An 18,825-nucleotide genomic window follows, 5' to 3' on the forward strand; every position below is an offset into this window, starting at 1 on the left:
AAATTAATGGTTTTTCTAGAGGGAATCTAAACCACAAAGAGACACATGAATCTGGGAAAGATTATATAGGAATCTCTATAAGAAATTGCTAGAAATTTCAAAGGGTTAACCTAATGTCCAGTTCTTTCTAAGAATAATTTTGAGTGTTTTATGAATTTTCACTATCTATATAAGAGTTTCTCTGAATGTCTTATGTGTTTTCTATATTTGTTTGTGGGCTCTTTCTGAGGCCTTTTCATCTTTTGCATTTTCTAAGGGATGAAATAAATGCTTAAAGTATCATTTATTACTATTCATGATCACAAATAATGGGAAAGCAACTACTGGCAAATTAAAAAATTAAGTTTTGCTACTAACCTGACAAACAAATTTGACATCTGGTGAAGTTCTACTGAAGGGTTTTGGGAAAACATAAAAGTTAAATGACTTCATTATATACCTATGAAAATGAAAGACACAAGCAAATTGAGAGGTGATATCATTCCACAATAACGGAATAATTAATGCTTTAAAAAATAACCTACTTTGACTCTGTGCTGTCATACTTAAAAGTGCAAAGGCCAAATTGAAACAGCAAAAAATCCATGGAATGCTGAAAAAGAAGAAAATAATTTGTCAATCAATATCAGAGGGGAATGAAGTTTCTTTAAATTGAAGAAATAATAGTTTCACTCATGTAGAATTTCTATATCATCTAATTACACTTTGGCAGAAAATTTCTGGGACATCACATGAATGCTTTTAACTCAAGTAGGACATTTATTTAATTAACCTTATCTGATGTGCTCAGACCACCTTTATTGCCTTAACTGTAACTTTTATATTTGGGCAGCTACTTCCTTTCAAAAAGTCATATTAGCCAAAAGACAACTTTAAAAAAAAGAGAATCATATCTAGATTACTCTAAATCAAATATATTGAAATTTTCTTGAAATTTTTTGTAAATAATTATGTTGTTTTAATTAATTAACAACATTGTTTTATGGTTGGAGCTTGTTTAAAAAGTGTATTTTACAAAAGATATACATGATTCCTCTTCAACACAATTCAGTGGGGGGAAGAGATTGAAAAAGATGGAAAAAATGTTTTTTAACTAACTTGCCTTTTTAAGTTTGTGATACCTTTCTTCTGGGGTGTCAAAACCATTGGTTAATGCAGTAACTGAAGGTCCATCACTGATTCCTAAAATTAGAGGGAAAATTTAAACTTAATATTTTAACTACTTTTCAAGATTAAACACATCATGTAGAAATTCAATGACCAATCAACACTAATGTAAAGAAAATGTTTTCCAGAACAATATACATAGCTTCATGACTTTGCATGCAGAGTAAATAGAAACTCTTCTATCAAGGACAATTATTATTAACAATAATCATTATCATCTATAAACACACAATCATCTGTCAGTCTAAAGTCAATATCAAAAAAAAATTCCACAATGGAGTTTTGATTTGATTTGAAATTAAAATATTTTTAAAAGGCTTCATTTAACAGTTACTTAGTTTCTTTCAGAAGTGTAAATATACCTGCAAACATGGAGTATGCTATATAAATTAGGAGTTTAAGAATATTAACCTCATTAAAGTCTTAACTAAATGCATTATTTACGTTGTAGAGGCAGTTCTAGGTTCTAATCAATGCCAGCAGAGCATAAGCTCACATATATCCTATGAAACCAAAAAAAGGTTTCAAATACAGGACCAGATAAAGGACTTTGTACGTTGTGGAAGGACCTGCCTAGTTAACAGAGGCTCATCACCAGAAGTTTGGCTTCCAGGTGATGAATATTTTTCCATCTCTATCAATCTTCATTTTGTGGATAAGCTAGTAACATCACCAAAAGGCAGATTTTGTCTTTGAAAATGCTTTCTTTCACAGTAACCAAAAAATTTACATAGAGACGACGAATCAAACGTTTTGGCCAAAAATATGTTTAGTACAATCAACAAAAAACATTTTCAAAGTAAAAAAAAAGATTTTTTTTTTAAAGATTACCAATTTAAGAACAAGCTGTAAACTCTTGTTTCCTTGGGCTTTGAGAAATTTATGGACCAACTAGGACGTCAATTTCCTTTACAAACAATTAAGTGGTTTTCCACATTTGCCAATCAATTCAGCCAATCTGGGAACAAACCCAGGAGTCTGAATCAAAGGAAAAAAAGTATTCAAACCAGTTTTAATTAACAGTATCAGGCTTTTTTTCAAAAAATAAATAGTTGTAGATGCACTGATCCAGCATTACATGCATACCCTCTGGACTGTCAATAATACGTTTACAGCTATACAGAGCTTCATCCTTATTTGTAAGTAGTTGTCCTATTTCCCGATCAACAGACGCCTTACCAACGCCAAAGCCCACCTGACTGCTTCTACATATATTACCCTACATGGTGAGATTTATTTGTAGTTCCTAAAATGATTTTAAAAATTAACTAAACACTAATGATCTCTTCAAGGTACAACCGTGTACATTATGATGTAGTAAGAAGAGATGCAGTGAGGTTAATTAATTTGCCCCAGGTTACCCAGCAGGGTGGGGCCTAAGATAGGAGATGCTACCCAAAGTGGCCATGGACCAGAGTGGACCCAACATCACGTCCCTGGCCGTCTACAAGCAAGCTCTGGGAGAGGACGCTATCGAAACCCTGGACGGGATACCTGAAAACTCCCCATCGATTGCCAAGAAATCCGCCTCCTCAATGGCCTGGTACACTTTGTGGAGATTATTTTTAAAATCTGCAGAGAAACCAAGAAAAGGCTCAGACCAGGGCCCCGGGTGCAGCCCTCCAAATCTGAAGACAGGAGGCTGAGGGGGAGGGAGGGGGAAGGGAGAGGGTGGACCGAGGCGTCCCCAGCGCTCACGGCCCCTAAGCTGCCTGGAGGGGCAGGGGAACGGGGGGTGGGGGTGGGGGGACAACGAGAGCGGCAGCGGCAGCAACAACGTGGGGATGGAGGTGAGAGGACGGGCGGCGCGCGGGCTAGATGCGCCGCTGACACAGCTCCGGGGGGCCAAGGGCAGCAGCCGGACGAGTCTCCAGGCCCGGCCCCTGAGGCCTGACGGAGGCCCGGGGGTCGGAGCCCGGGCCAGGGGTGGAGGGAGGGTGGGGAGAGGACATTGCGGAATCGGCAGCGAGGGCGAAAAGAGGCACGCACTGCTCCGGATCATCTCCATCCTGCAGCCTCGTCGTCACCCCACCCTCCCCCCCACCCCGGCGGCGTCGCAGAGGCGGCGGCGGCGGCGGCACCCGAGCCCTCCTCCCCCTGAACTGCACGGGGTGGCAGCGGCGGCAGCGGCGGCGAGAGCGGGGGCGCGCGCGACGGAGACTTCCGGAAACAGCGCGCGCCGACGCGCGTCACGTGGCCGGCCACGTCTCCCGAAGGGGCACGAGAGCCCTCCCGGCTTCCTTTTGCCGAGTCCCGCCCCCGGGCCCCCCCCCCCCCCCCCCCCCCCCCGTCCCTTCCCTTCGGAGAGTGAGAACGCTCTCCCGCCGGGAAGGTGGGGTGTCGTAGGCAGGTTCAGATATTGTGCTGTCGCGACATAATCGCGCTCTCACGACTGGAGCTGGCATCGTAATTCGGCAGCCCGGCTTCCCGTTGCGGGTCCGCCCTCCAGTAGGGGAGTCCCCGCCCTGGAATGACCCGATTTCCCCTTGGGCTAAGTAGCGGCTCCCGGTGTGAGCGGAGCGATCCTGCAGATTGCAGCCTCTACCTTCATCTCTCTTTAATCGTCCATCTCTCCACGTCTATTGGTCGCATCCCCACTACAAACACGCCCCTGTCTTCCCCAGCCTAAAAACAAACCGAAAATCCCCTCACTGGGTCTGTGCGGTCCGATGCCTGTCCTCCCTTTCGCGTCTGAGGTCCTTACGAAGGTGTTCTGCGGTCCCCGCTTCCTTTCGTCTCTCTGTTTTCTCCTCAATCTGGCTTTGAACCTCATCATGCAACTGAAATCGCTCACTCCCAAGCTACTTTTTAGTTGCCCCATCTAATGGATGTCCTCTTCTCAGTCCTCACCTGGACCTCTTCTGCAGCCTTTGGCACCGTCCGTCACTTTCTCTTTAGGTTTTCCTCCTGCTGCTCGCTCCTGGCTCTGCATCTACCTGTCTGGCCGCTTCTTCTCAATCTCCGTTGATGGAGTTTCATCCAAACCTCACCTGCTAATTTTGGATCCCCAAGACTGTGTCCTGAACCCTCTTCCCCTTATATTATTTCACTTGATGATCTCAAAAGCTCCCATGAATTCAATGATCCTCTCTACGCAGATGATTCTGAGTGCGACTTGAAAAGCCCTAACCGCTCTCTCGACCTCCAGTAGAGCCATCTCCGATTGCCCATTGGACGTCTCGAATCGGAATGTCTTGTAAACATCTTAGAATCAACGTGTCTGAAACTGAATACTTAAATCTTTTCCCCAAAACCCTCCTCCCTTCCAAACTTCCCTATAACTGCTGAAAGCAACACCATCCTATGAGGTTGTCATTCCACCAACAGAATGTCATAGGACAATGGCATGAACAGAACCTCAGGTTCGTAGGCAGTGTGGTCCAGAGGAAAAAGTGCTGGATTTGGGGTCAAAGGACCTGGGCTTGAATCCTATCTGTTACTATCTGTGAGCCGGGGAAAGTCACCTAAACTATATGGGCCTCAGGTTCCTCTTCTGTAATAGGAGAGGATTAGACCAGATGACCTCTAAGATGACTTCCAGCTCTCAATCCATGATCCTATGGAAAGGACTTCAAAAGTCATCTAGCCCATCTCCCACCTGAAGAATCTATTCTACAATATATATAACATTCGACCTCCTGAAGCAGGTCATCACCTTTTGGACAGTGGAAGTTATTACACTTAGATCATTTAAAGCTACTTCTCTGCAACTTCTGCCAATTGATCCTAATTGCCCCCCGAGACTAAGCAGCACAAATTTAATCTTTCTTGTGTCAGCTGGACCAGAACTGGCCTCTAACCTATGGGTGGCCAACAAACAGAGCAGGTTAGAGACAGGACAGTCAGAACACAAACAGAAGTTTAATTAATTTGAGAGTGAGGAATATGAAGTATGCTATGGAAGCCCTCTCTCCTAAGGAGACTAAAGGCAGGTCTTATATACATTGTGGGCTGGGCCATGACATAATCATTTTTAGGTCTTGAGTCACTGTTCCCATGGGTCCTGTGAGAACAGTATTGTCCCAAGTCTTGGAGGTCGTGCCCACCTTGCCAGGCACAGAACCAGAGTTCTGTGATGGAAACAGGAGTTCAGTACCTGTCAGTAACAAGGAACAGGGGTTGTGAATATGTGATGGACGGCCCTTGGAAATAGGGGAAGCTAAATCCCTCTGTGAATACCTGGTGCTAGCCTAAGCAATACACTTTGCCAGAGGGTGACATCATCCTAAGCGATGGTTATTTTTATGCCAAGCTCAGGACACAGCCTGCTTGCTGGGCCTTAGCTCTGGGAAACATAATGATTTTGATATTTCCCCCCTTGGCCAAAGGTAGGGTGTCTGAAAGAACCCTACCCTTATGGCCAATAAAGGAGAGGTAGGTATGTGTCTCAGGATATGCCCAGGGAGTTAGTTCCTTGAGGGGACCTGTTGGGGAAGTGTATCCCAGGTAATTTATTGAGAAGAGAGGGGGCCAAGAATATCAGAGTGAGAAAATGATCAGGGCCTTGGTGGTTGGATACATAACAAAAGGAGAGAGAAAAAACTAGGACAGTAGATTTAGCTTCTCATCCAGAATCTCAAGACCTCTATCTCATCTGGATGTTGGCTGCTTCTGAGAGAAGGGGCTCGTTTCAGATGATCCAGAATTAAACAATGCAATAAAGCTTTTCTCACAATTCCCCAAACCAGGTACAGATCAAATTACTTAGAGGACTCACAATGGGCTAGTTCTGAGAAGGGGGATTTACGTGTCACCAAAGTAACCAAGAAAACTTAAACATTAACATCTTTGTTCTCAGGACAACTCTAAAAGGGGCTTCCCTGGTTCCAAATCTAGAGGTTCTGACCTAATCTAATATAATGACTTAAATCTGGTTCTCCAATTTTGAAACTTCTGAGAATTTCAGTCTATGTATCATTTGCTGTTTCTATCCTTACCTAAATCTTGTACCTGATATAAGAATCTTTTGAAAATTTATGAGGGTCTAACTGAAAATGGACTCTTCTTTATCAGATGCTTAAAAATGGGAAATTAATTTAAATTTCTGTACCATTAGCAATACAATTTTGTGTAAAATCCAATTAATCCTTAATAAATCCTTAATCCAATTTTGATAATTTATTACCAAAACATATTACTAAACTTAAAACTAAAACTCAAAGCCTGATTTTCTATGATAGATAAACTTTGGAAGCCAACCATATACATCTGTATATAGTTCTTTAGAGAAAAATCTAATCTTATTGATATTTTTCAAAATTTGTTCTTCCACTTAATTAGAAAGCTTTATCATTACATCTTTGTCTTATTACTTTGCCTAATCATTTCCCCCTTTGGATGATATCCCTATATTATAATTTGACCATAAATACAGGTTAAAATTGTAATATGTTCATACTTAATAGCTTACAGATGTTCCAGTATCAATCTATTACTGAATAGATTTAGTGTTGTATTTATAAAATTTCTTGATTACACAAATTGACTATAGAAGGAAAAAGATGGACATGGTCGTAACAGAGGGAAAAACTCCCTTAGCTCTGTTTGATTCCAGGCATGAATCATATCTGACAGCCAATCATGTAGTCACAGAGTGTTAGAGGCAAGGCTCAGGATCAACCAGGTGGGGAATTTTCCTTTTCAGAAAGAAACAGAACAGTAGGGAAATAGAGACAGGGGTATATTACCTAGGCTGCGTTCTAGGTCGTCCCCACAAACTTTTCCAGGTACAAACATCTACCTTAGCAGTTCTCAGACTACTGCACATGACATTTTCTACTATTGGTTTTATGACAATTCAAGTAATTGTCCCAGTAATCAAAGCCCAAATTAATAAGTTACAGTCTGAGGACTTTTTAACCTTAAATAGCAAAATTTCATTAACCACAACTCAGAGCTTGAATATCTTCCTGATGTTTCTGTAACAGTTAACATTTCGTTAATCCTTTACTTATAAAATAAAACTACTCATACTCTGAGGCTTCAAACATACAGCAAATACCAAAAAGTTGTTCATTCTTAATATGTTGAAGGTACATCTTTAAACCATCTTATATACTTTCAAAACAGACAAGATTTTCAAATGAAAATCTGCTATTATAGTAAATATGATGATGATTACCATCTTCTGCACACATTTCAGATTATTTTTGTCTTTCCTGAAATATAATACATAGAATTGAACACAGTGCTCCAGAAAATCTAGCCAAGACAGAGCATAGCAGAACTACTTCCTCTTTTGTTCTGGATACCATGACTTCACCTTTTTTGTCGGCCACTTTTGTTGGCTACACTTTTGATTCACAGTGGAGAAGCAGTGATAGAGTTCTGGATTTGGAGCCAAAGGACCTATGAATCCTCAGTCTGAAACTTACTACTTGTTTATCTTTGGGCAAAGGTAAACTCTCCGAGCCTTGGTTTCCTGATATGTAAAATGAGCAAGTTATACTAGATTACCTTTAAGATCCCTTCATGTTCAAAATCTGAGACCCTATATTGAACTTACAATCCACTAAAAACCCCAGGTTTGTTTTACACAAAGTATACAGTCACGACTCCCTCATGTTGTACTTATGAGGTTAAGATATATGTGTGTGTGTGTGTGTACGTACATACACACACACACACACACACACACTTATTAACAACAGTATGTATAAGTATTGATGTGCAAGAAGTTACAAACCACCTAGCAGGAGAGGTTATAAGTTAGTAAGAAGAAATTCTGATTTCTAGGGCTGCATATTTTAGGAGTTGGGCATAGTAGGACACAATGCAGGCCCACACAACATGTAGCCCATGGGCTGTAAGTGGCCTACTAAAGCATTGCAGGCGGTCTGTGAAAAATGTGGAGGATGTAAAAGAAAGTGAAGATATGAGTGCTTTGTCTGTGCCCCACTTTACCTGCCTTCCAGTAGTCATTATTGTGCCCATCATGTGACATGGCAGGTAGGTTGGCACTGTGTACTCTCTCCTGTTTGTCATGTGACCCATGGCAACCATCTGTCTCTAGTCTGAGAGGAGCGAGAATCATATCTTTTCTCTGTGTTTTCAGTCATTACTGGTGTTGAACAGGGACAAAGCGAGTGCAGCCATGTGCCAACACAGCTGATGCTGGCAATGCAATGAGGGGCAACAACTCGAGGGCTTCCCTTCCTATGTGCTCTCCAAGTTATATGAGTGTCCGGTGCTCTCTCCAAGGTCAGACACTCAGTTCAGTATTTCTTTGTCTGTGAGCAGTTGCTATGGAGATTTTTTTGGTTCTAACATTAAAGTTTTTGGGGTGACTTTGTAAAATGGGTGATAAAAAGAAACAGAAGATTGAGTCAGAACACATAGTGTTTAATCCGGCATGGACAAACAGATACTTGTTTACTTACATGAGAGACAAAATATTGTGCCTTGTTTGCGGAGAAGTAATGGCCCTTCTGAAGGAATACAATCTTAGTCGCTGTTTCAAATCAAAACATCCTGACTTAAGCAAATTGGACACCAATGAAAAACAAATTGAAGCATCCAAATTGTTGAAAAATCTCGGTGGGGAACAACAGATTTTCGAGAAAGTAAACTCAGAAAATGAGGCGGCTACTAAGGTTAGTTTTCAGATTTCTAAAGAAATTGATTTTAAACATGATTCTGGAGTACAATACACTGATTTCTGACAAAAAGTGTAATTAACTAAATGTAAACAATAAGAAAACCTGGAAAAATGAATTAAAATTTGTACTGCTTAGCAAAGTAATTTTTAACACCATTCTGATTTCATGATAAATAAAAATCTTAAGTAATAAATGTAATTAATATTGATATATCCTTTTTTTAAAAATATGGTTTGTTTGCAAAATAGTTTAATTATTAATTATACCTTTACTTGGAAAGTGAGCTGCTAAAAACCTATCTGCAGCCTGAAGAAGTTTAGCTTATTTTAATTTTAGCCACTACCTACTGCCAAACTGTGCAGGTCTGACTCAAAGTCTTTCTTCATGTACAATATAACATCCTTGAATGGCATGGAATTTCATTTTTCCTTTGTGTAATAGGTGTGTGGAGTGACCATTCTCACTTGTAGTGCCTCATAGCACTCACCAGGACATGTAGACAGACACCTATTTAGTCTTAGGGCTGGCTCAATTACTCTGACCAACTCTCAAAAAAAAATTACTTTTGGTTTCTTAATTCAATGTTTTTATTTTTGCTTTGAATTTTGTTTATCTTTTCTTTGATTTTTTAGGATTTCTATTTTGGTGGTTAGTTGGGTATAATTGGGTATTTTTTTATTAGTTAATTTTCTAATATTTTTAGTTGTAAGCCCAATTTATTGATATATTCTTTCTTTTCTTATTAATAAAAGTGTCTATAGATAATACATTTTCCCTTAAGGAAAGACTGCTTTGACTGCATCCCCAAAGTTTTGGTATATATTTTCAACTGTTGTCATTATCTTTAATGAAACTACTGATTGTTTCTATCATCTGTTATTTGGTCTACTCATTCTTTAGGATTAAGTTATTTAGTCTACAGTTAATGTTCTCTTTTAACATTCATTTTTTTAGTTTGAGTTCCAAATTCTCTCCTTCCTTCCATCCCTCCCCCACCCATTTGGAAGTCAAGAAAATTAATATCCATTATAGATGTAAAGTCATGCAAAATATATTTCTATATTAACCATGTCACACACAAAAATGGAAGTGAAAAAATTGTGCTTCAGAGTTCATCAGTTTTCTCCCCAAAAGTCGATTGTACTTTTCGTCATGAGTCTTTTGGAACTATAGTGGATAATTGTATTGATCAGAACAGAGAAGTCTTTCATAGTTGATTAGCATCATAGTATTGCTATTACTATGTACAATGTTCTCCTGTTTCTTTTACTTAATCAATTTATAGTTTTTACCATTCATTTCCATAAGATTTTGAGTTCTAAACTTTCTCCCTCTCCCTCATCTCCCCTCCCCAAGACGGCATGCAATCTGATATAGGTTATGCATATATATATATTTATGCTAAACCTATTTTCATATTAGTCATGTTGTAGAGGAGAATTAGAAGCAATGGAAGAAACCACAAGAAATAAGCAACAATAACAGCAACAAAAACGAGAGAGCTAGTAATATGCTTCGATCTACATTCAGACTCCATAGTTCTTTTTCTGGATGTGGACAGCATTTTCCATCCTGAGTCCTTTGGAGTTGTCTTGGATCCTTAAATTGCTGAGAAGCACTAAGTCTATCAAAGTTAGTCATTGCACAATGTTGTTACTATGTACAATGTTCTCCTGGTTCTGTTCACTTAACTCAGCATCAGTTCATGTAAGTCTTTCCAGGTTTTTCTGAAGTCCTATTCATCATTTCTTATGGAACAGTAATATTCCGTCACATTCATATACCACAACTTATTCAGCCATTCCCCAATTGATGGGTATCCCCTCAACTTCCAATTCTTGGCCACCACAAAAAGAGCTGCTATAAATATTTTTGTACATCTGGGTCCTTTTCCCATCTTTATGATCTCTTTGGGATAGAGACCTAGTAGTGGTATTGCTGAGTCAAAGGGTATGCACAGTTTTACAGCTCTTTGGGCATAGTTCCAAATTGCTCTCCAGAATGGAGACCTTGGACCTGTTCACAACTCCAGGTCTCCAGAAAGGAGACCTTGGACCTGTTCACAACTCCATTAACAATGCATTACTGTCCACTCCAGCATTTATCATTTTCCTTTTCTGTCCCGTTGTCCAGTCTTAGAGTTGCATTTCTCTAATTAAGGATTTAGATAATTTTGCATATCTAGTTAATTTTTAACCAATTCTTTAGCAGTTCTTTGTAAAATATAATTTGTACTGCATTGTGGTCCGTAAAAGGTCTTGCAGTCTATAAAAACTGAGTTTCATTTTCTATAATTAGCATTGCTTTGAAGAAGTCTCAACTGAGAGATAAGCTTATAATAAAGGAATTTTTTCATGAAAGTAAAATTGCTACTCCCCTTCTCTTCCAGGGCCTCAAACTCTTGCCCCAATCCCAAAGATAGAGACAGGCATGCAATAAGAAACTTTCTTCCAAGACTTTGCCCCTAGAATGTTAAGGGGCCTGAATGTCCATTACTCCAAAAGAAAATAAGTGTGTATTCTTATGACCAAGATCTTAGCCGTGAATGGACTTTGTAATCTAAATGGAAAAAGGGACTAGGGAAAAAATCAAAAATAAAAAGTTACTTTTATTTTCTTTTACCACCCTTTAACTGATATTTTGAAATGCTCAGGACCAAACATCTCAAATTAGAAATCTTAGTTAAAAGAACAAAACCAAATATTTTGTATACATTTCTGCCATCCTGAAACTCTTCATGAATGATCTCAGCAAAAGTTATGTTATATTTTTGGAACTTTCACTTTCAATATGATTAGCAGAATCTTTATTTTTAATAGTATTTTATTTTTTCCAATTACATGTAAAGAGAGTTTTCCACATTCATTTTTCATAAGATTTTGAGTTCCAACTTTTTCTCCTTCCTCCCTCTCATCCCCCCTCCCTAAGACCACAAGCAATCTGATATAGGTTACACATGTGTAATCATGTTAAACATATTTCCACATTAATCATGTTATAAAAATATAAACAGAACAAAAGAGAAAAGCCACGAAAAACAAAAAAAAAGTGAAAATAATATGTTTTAATTTTCATTCAGAGTGTGTAATTCTTTCTCTGGATGTGGATAGCATTTTCCATCATGAGTCTTTTGGAATTGCCTTGGATCATTGTATTGCTGAGAAGAGATGTCTATCATAGTTGATCATCACACAATGTTCCTGTTGCTCTGTACAGTGTTCTCCTGGTTCTGCTTACTTCCCTCAGCATCAGTTCACGTAAGTATTTTTAGAAATGCCCCCCAAAAGGAACTTTTCAAAAATGGAAAGAGCCATCCTCCCTCTGTTCCAACTGTTTCAAAGTACTTTTGAACCAACTGATGTCTTGCCAGACTTCTTTTGCAATTTGTTGATCTTGGGGAAATGCTGGCATCCAAAGAGCCTTCTATGCACAGACAATGCAGTGGGATGTACAGTATGCAGGATGTGGTGGCATTTTCTATCAATAGAAATGCTTTTCTTCTAAGAATAATTACCCAGAGCAGGAAATCAAATCCACTCAAGTTTTGATTTAACCTAAATACCACCACATCTTTAAATTGCTCCCAACCTCTTTCCTAATGAACATAGACTTGCCGTTCAAGGACTGTACTGAAGAGAACACTTTATTTGGCTCAACCAGATAAATCTCCATAACTAGGATGGGCCAAGTCATCTATTTCTGGTGACAACTCCTTATAAATATTTTCCAGACTTGGTGGGTGAGGACCAGGTCTTTGAACACTAAAGCAGATTCCATTAGTTTAACTGGGTTCATGATATGGTTCCTGTCCCAAAATGACAATTTTCACTATTTACCGCTCTAACCATGTAACAACAATGTTGCTAGCAGCTATTGTGGGGGTTAAAGACCAACAACAAGACCCCACAAAAGGGCTGCTAGCACAAGGTCTTTGATCTCCTTTTTTTTGAGTTGAATTTTTTTTATTTAATATTTTTAGTTTTCAGCACTGATTTCCACAAGATTTTGAATCACAAATTTTCTCCCCATTTCTACCCTCCCCCCCCACTCCAAGATGGCATATATTCTGTTTGCCCCATTCCCCAGTCAGCCCTCCCTTCTGTCATCTCACTCCCCCATCCCCTTTTCCCTTACTTTCTTGTAGGGCAAGATAGATTTCTATGCCCCATTACCTGTATATCTTATTTTCCAGTTGCATGCAAAACCAATTTTTTTTGAACATCTGATTTTAAAACTTTGAGTTCCAAATTCTCTCCCCTCTTCCCTCCCTACCCACTCTCCCTAAGAAGGCAAGCAATTCAATATAGGCCACACATGTATCATTATGTAAAACCCTTCCACAATACTCATGTTGTGAAACACTATATTTCGCTCCCTCCTATCCTATCCCCCTTTATTCAATTTTCTCCCTTGACCCTGTCCCTTTTCAAAAGTGTTTGTTTTTGATTACCTCCTCCCCCTATCTCCCCTCCCTTCTATCACCCCCCCCTTTTTTATCTCCTTCCTCCTCCTTTCCTGTGGGGTAAGATACCCAACTCAGTGTGTATGGTATTCCCTTCTTAAGTCAAATCCAATGAGAGCAAGATTCACTTATTCCCCCTCACCTGCCCCCTCTTCCCTTCCAATTGAACTGCTTTTCTTGCCACTTTTATGTGAGATAATTTACCCAATTCTATATCTCCCTTTCTCCCTCTCTCAATATATTCTTCTCTCATCCCTTAATTTGATTTTATTTCTTTTAGATATCTTCCCTTCATATTCAACTCACACTGTGCCCTCTGAATATATGTGTGTGTGTGTGTGTGTGTGTGTGTGTGTGTGTGTGTTCCCTTTAGCTACCCTAGTACCGAGGTCTCATGAATTACATACATCATCTTTCCATGTAGGAATGTAAACAAAATACTTCAACTTTAGTAAGTCCCTTATGATTTCTCTTTCTTGTTTACCTTTTCAGGCTTCTCTTGATTCTTGTGTTTGAAAGACAAATTTTCTATTCAACTCTGGTCTTTTCACTGAGAAAGCTTGAAAGTCCTCTATTTTATTGAAAATCCATATTTTGCCTTGAAGCATGATATTCAGTTTTGCTGGGTAGGTGATTCTTGGTTTTAATCCTAGCTCCATTGACCTCCTGAATTTCATATTCCAAGCCCTTCAGTCCCTTAATGTAGAAGCTGCTAGATCTGGTATTATCCTGATTGTGTTTCCATAATACTCAAATTGTTCCTTTCTGGCTGCTTGTAGTATTTTCTCCTTGATCTGGGAGCTCTGGAATTTGGCCACAATATTCCTAGGAGTTTCCTTTTTGGGATCTTTTTCAGGAGGTGATTGTTGGATTCTTTCAATTTCCATTTTGCCCTCTGGCTCTAGAATATCAGGGCAGTTCTCCTTGATAATTTCTTGAAAGATGATATCTAGGCCCTTTTTTTGATCATGGCTTTCAGGTAGTCCAATAATTTTTAAATTATCTCTCCTGGATCTATTTTCCAGGTCAGTGGTTTTTCCAATGAGATATTTCACATTGTCTTCCATTTTTTCATTCCTTTGGTTCTGTTTTATAATATCTTGATTTCTCATAAAGTCACTAGCGTCCACTTGCTCCAGTCTAATTTTTAAGGTAGTATTTTCTTCAGTGGTCTTTTGGACCTCCTTTTCCGTTTGGCTATTCTGCCTTTCAAGGCATTCTTCTCCTTGGCTTTTTGGAGCTCTTTTGCCATTTGAGTTAGTCTATATTTTAATCTGTTATTTTCTTCAGTATTTTTTTGGGCCTCCTTTAGCAAGTCATTGACTTGTTTTTCATGGTTTTCTCGCATCCTTCTCATTTCTCTTCCCAATTTTTCCTCTACTTCTCTCACTTGCTTTTCCAAATCCTTTTTGAGTTCTTCCATGGCCTGAGACCAGTTCATATTTTTCTTGGAGCCTTTTGATGTAGGCTCTTTGTTGACTTCTTCTGGCTGTATGTTTTGGTCTTCTTTGTCACCAAAAAAGATTCCAAAGTCTGAGTCTGAATCTGAGACCATTTTTGCTGCCTGTTCATGTTCCCAGCCAACTACTTGACTCTTGAGCTTTTTGTCAGGGTACAACTGCTTGTAGAGTGGAGAGTACTTTGTCCCAAGCTTGAGGGGCTGTGCTGCTGTTTTCAGAGCCACTTTTCCACAGCAAGCTCTGCTCCTTCTCCCCCAAGAACTGCCAACCAGGATTGCAGCCCAGATCCAGGCAGAGCAAAGCAGGCTTTGCACTCCTGCTCTAATCCGCCACTTAATTCCTCCCACCAGGTGGGCCTGGGGCCCAAAGCACCTGCAGCTGTAGCTCTGGAAGCAGCCTCAGAGCTGCACCACCTCCTCAACCCCCTGGGGTGGTGGCTGACCTCGAACTCCTTTCACTCTGTCCCAGCAGCTTTTCCCACTAACCTTCTCTGTTGTCTTTGGTGTTTGTGGGTTGAGAAGTCTGGTAACTGCCACAGCTCACTGATTCAGGGTGCCACGCCTGCTTCTCCCAGCTCCCAGTGTTGTGCAAAAAAAAAGCGAGCAAGACCCGAATATAAATTTGGATGTGGATTTATTCAAGCCTGCGACTGTTCGGAGTAAAGACTCAAATCGAACAGCCCTGAGCAGGGGTAGGGTCAGGGTACTTAAAGGGAAAGAACACAATTTGATTTCCATGGAGATGGGAACACAGACAGTGGGACAAGCTGAGGCAGGATTATTTCCGTTGAGAAGGGAACACAAACAGTGGGGTCTGTGGAGATGGGAATACAAACAGTGGGGTGAGCTGGGGCAAGATGGAGAAACTTGGGGGGGGGGGCAGGGCATAACACCAGTCTGGTTGGTCTTGGCGTGGCCCACGATGGACTCTGCTCTGCTTCGCTCCCAGCTCCTTGCGATAGACCCTTCCCAGTGACCACCCAGGCTGTCCTGGGCTGGAACCCTGCTTCCCTTTGCTATTTTATGGGTTCTGCAGCTCTAGAATTTGTTCAGAGCCATTTTTATAAGTGTTTGGAGGGACCTGGGGGGAAGCTTAAGCAAGTCCCTGCTTTCCAGCCACCATCTTGTCTTTACCCCTGTGATGGGCTTTTCTAAGGAAAGCAACTTTAAGGGGTTAACAATCTTACTTTAACTACACATACTTATGATGAGGTTAAGGAACCATATGTTTTAGGGGTGCTCGGGACCCCAAAATACCAATACCTGGGTCTTGCTTGAATGAATTCGACTCAAGCCTTCTCAGAGCCAAAGAGAAAAACAGAATTTATTACAGATTCACCATAATGGGTCGTCTTAAGAAATTTCACCATTTGTGACTCTTGTTTTCACAAGTGGGCCAGATTCAATCTGAGATAGATTGAATCTGAGCCCCTTCACGGAGGCAAAATGAAACTTAGATACATAAAGATTGTGGGAGGGATCTAGGGTGGTCCTGGGGTGATGGGAGGAGGGGTTTAGGGAAGGTCTTGAGGAAGAGTCTAAGGAGGAGCTTGATGGGATTGGAGTAACTAGAGGTCAGACTCCAGGAACCAAGAGAATGGGATTAAGTGTGGGAAGTAGCTGAAGGCTACCTGGAGATAATACACAATGTACACTAGGCTAGTTTAAGGCTAACAGATTTAGGCATAGGCACTTTGATAGGATCAAGGGTGGGAAGTAGCTGTACAATGGAGGGCTAGGCTAGGTTAAGAGTGACCTAGCTTAGAGATTTGGGCCTAGCAATAATGAAAGGCTTATGGCCTCAGGCAAATGCCTTATCTAGTGGGAAGATTCAAGGAGAGTTCAAGGTGGCTCCCAGATCCTGTACCCCATCACTTATATCATTCATTTAGTTCAGGGGAAAAAGCCAGCATCCTGAACTTCAGAGAGAACACAAACAGAAATTAGAAGCATATATTATATAAACAGAACAAATAACACAAAGCGGTAGATAGGCTTCTAGCTGTCTGTCCAACATCTGGGTTTTTAAAGCTGGAAGGGGGGAGGGCTCCTTCTGCTACCCAGAGTCTCATCACCAACACTCTTCTAATGAGTGAGCCCCCGAAGGCAAACCGCCAACCTCAGAGCTCTTATGCCCTGTTCAGGGCCCTGAGGGCTCAGAGCCTACTTATCAAAAAGGTGTGGGGCCTGGGGCCTTACACCTAGTTAGTGAAAGGATGTGAGTCTGCCTCTAATCAGGCCTCCCTTTGTTGGCCCCACCTGAGGTCTATTCAATGGGTGGGAAAGATCTTTCACTTACAGATTGGCCTATCCAATGACTTTCTAGTTACACAAAACGAGCCACTTAGAAAAGTGACACTTTTAGATCTTATAATAACCTCTTAATTAGCAGTAAGGCAAAAGAAATATTAATATTACCGTTAGTCATACTAAACAAATACATGAATAATAAAATACTACACAGAAAAATGAGTTACACACTCCTACCAATGCACTCAACACCTGTAGGGGAGAATGGACACACTTTGGGTGCACAAGAAAAGGGGGCAATCGAGTTAGGAAAATCCCTATGGAGCTGTGAACCTTAGCATCCTTTTTCTGTCTACTGAACTGTTCATAAAAGTTCCTTGATGAATATAGCTTCTTTATTAAATAGACGCTTCCAGTCCTAACATGAGTTAATCCATACTGCCCTTGACTAACACCTCACTGGGCAGGACCTTTCAACCAAAATAGATGACCTGCTGAGTGTTTTCTCTGACTCACAAGATCAGACTGTGCTTGTTTGTTGATTATGGAAAAAGCAATTCCTCTAGTTGAGCAAAATACCATCTTAAAGGCTCCCTTCCAACAAAGTGTCTCCTGCTTATACTTCAAAATTGGTCAAGATTTTTTGTAAGATGGAAACAGAAATAACCCTGTTCATTGACTATCTGATTGTAATGACCAGGAAAGGAATAAAACAGAGACATATGTTTGCCAAGAGTGTTCAACACTGTGAGGGAGGAGATCCAGTCCAGAGTTCAAGTTGAAGAGGAAATCCCTGTGGAAAATGAGGTCATGAGGCAGCTTAAATTTTCAGATGACATTATGTTGGGTATATTAAGCCTAGAACACAGCAGTCTCCTAAAAGGATTGTAATCCCTCAAGAGAGTTCTGCCTGGCAATACACACAAGAAAGATCAAGTATATTAATAATGACTTGCAGTTAGACAGACAACCTATATAACTTGTCCATCGGTTTGTACATCTGGAACAGACAGTATAAATGGGCAACAAGTTGAGTCTCGAATCAAATAGGAAGAGAACAACATTGCCTTTATTGCCTTTAGGAAATTACAAAGCTCTCTTAAAGACCCTAAACTACTCCTGGATCTTTTTAATGCCAATATTATTTTGGTGTTGTGGTATGGCTGGAAACCAGGTAACATAAGCCTTTGAGGAAGTGAAAATGAATATTATACAAAGGGCAACAAAGAAAGGCACAGTGCATGTGAATGGGTTGCAACATATAATGAATAAGGGACTATGAAGAAGAATGGGAGTAAAAGGTGTCATCAGGGAAATGTATTACAGGGAGAGAAGATGGGCTGGTCATGTGAGTTAGGAGATGACAGACATTCTACAAGCTCCACTGATATCTTTTTAATACCAGGAACAATCAAGGAAGGCCTCCAGCATATGGAATGACTCCTCTGTGATAAAGTTATAATAGGCCCTTGACAAGAATCACACTGGAGAGGCAGGTACAGAAGGGTTGTTATCTATATCTTTAGGGATATCACAGATCTATTAAAGCATCATAATGTATTGTGCCTATATTCAGCCCTTCCTTGTAAGGTTAAGCAGGGTGGAACTTTTTTACTGTTTTCTCTTTTGGAGCGCTTATGTAATCAAGTGCCTTTGATGAGTCTAGCCTTTGTTTCTTTGAATAAATTGGGAGTCTTTGATGACCTGCTTACCTCAAGGGAAAGCCTAGTTTACAAGGGTCTGAGTTGCATGGTTGTGATGCCCTTTGGCCCTGAACAGGGTATATATATAAACTCAGAGCTTAGCATGTTTTGGGGGGCTCTCACTCACTGGAAGAGTGTTGATGTGGAGACTGTGGGTAGCTGCTGGAACCCTCCAGCTTTGAAGAA

General features: G+C 40.4%; 1 protein-coding gene and 1 pseudogene across 1 annotated transcript in view; both read right to left on the reverse strand.

Moving 5' to 3' along the window:
- The window catches only part of PARN (poly(A)-specific ribonuclease), a 186,176-nt gene extending 182,838 nt beyond the window's left edge, over window positions 1-3,338 (reverse strand). Inside the window, exons 1-5 of the mRNA XM_036738871.1 lie at window positions 3,157-3,338; window positions 2,662-2,739; window positions 1,103-1,182; window positions 525-592; window positions 358-439 (exon numbers count right to left, since the gene is read on the reverse strand). Of these exons, the coding sequence (XP_036594766.1) occupies window positions 358-439; window positions 525-592; window positions 1,103-1,182; window positions 2,662-2,739; window positions 3,157-3,175 (327 nt within the window). The 5' untranslated portion in view covers window positions 3,176-3,338. The remainder of the gene's footprint in view (window positions 1-357; window positions 440-524; window positions 593-1,102; window positions 1,183-2,661; window positions 2,740-3,156) is intronic.
- Window positions 3,339-3,356: 18 nt separating this feature from the next.
- LOC118832097 lies at window positions 3,357-17,114 on the reverse strand (annotated as a pseudogene).
- Window positions 17,115-18,825: the final 1,711 nt, after the last annotated feature.

Source organism: Trichosurus vulpecula, chromosome 9, assembly GCF_011100635.1.
Source record: "Trichosurus vulpecula isolate mTriVul1 chromosome 9, mTriVul1.pri, whole genome shotgun sequence".
NCBI lineage: Eukaryota > Metazoa > Chordata > Mammalia > Diprotodontia > Phalangeridae > Trichosurus > Trichosurus vulpecula.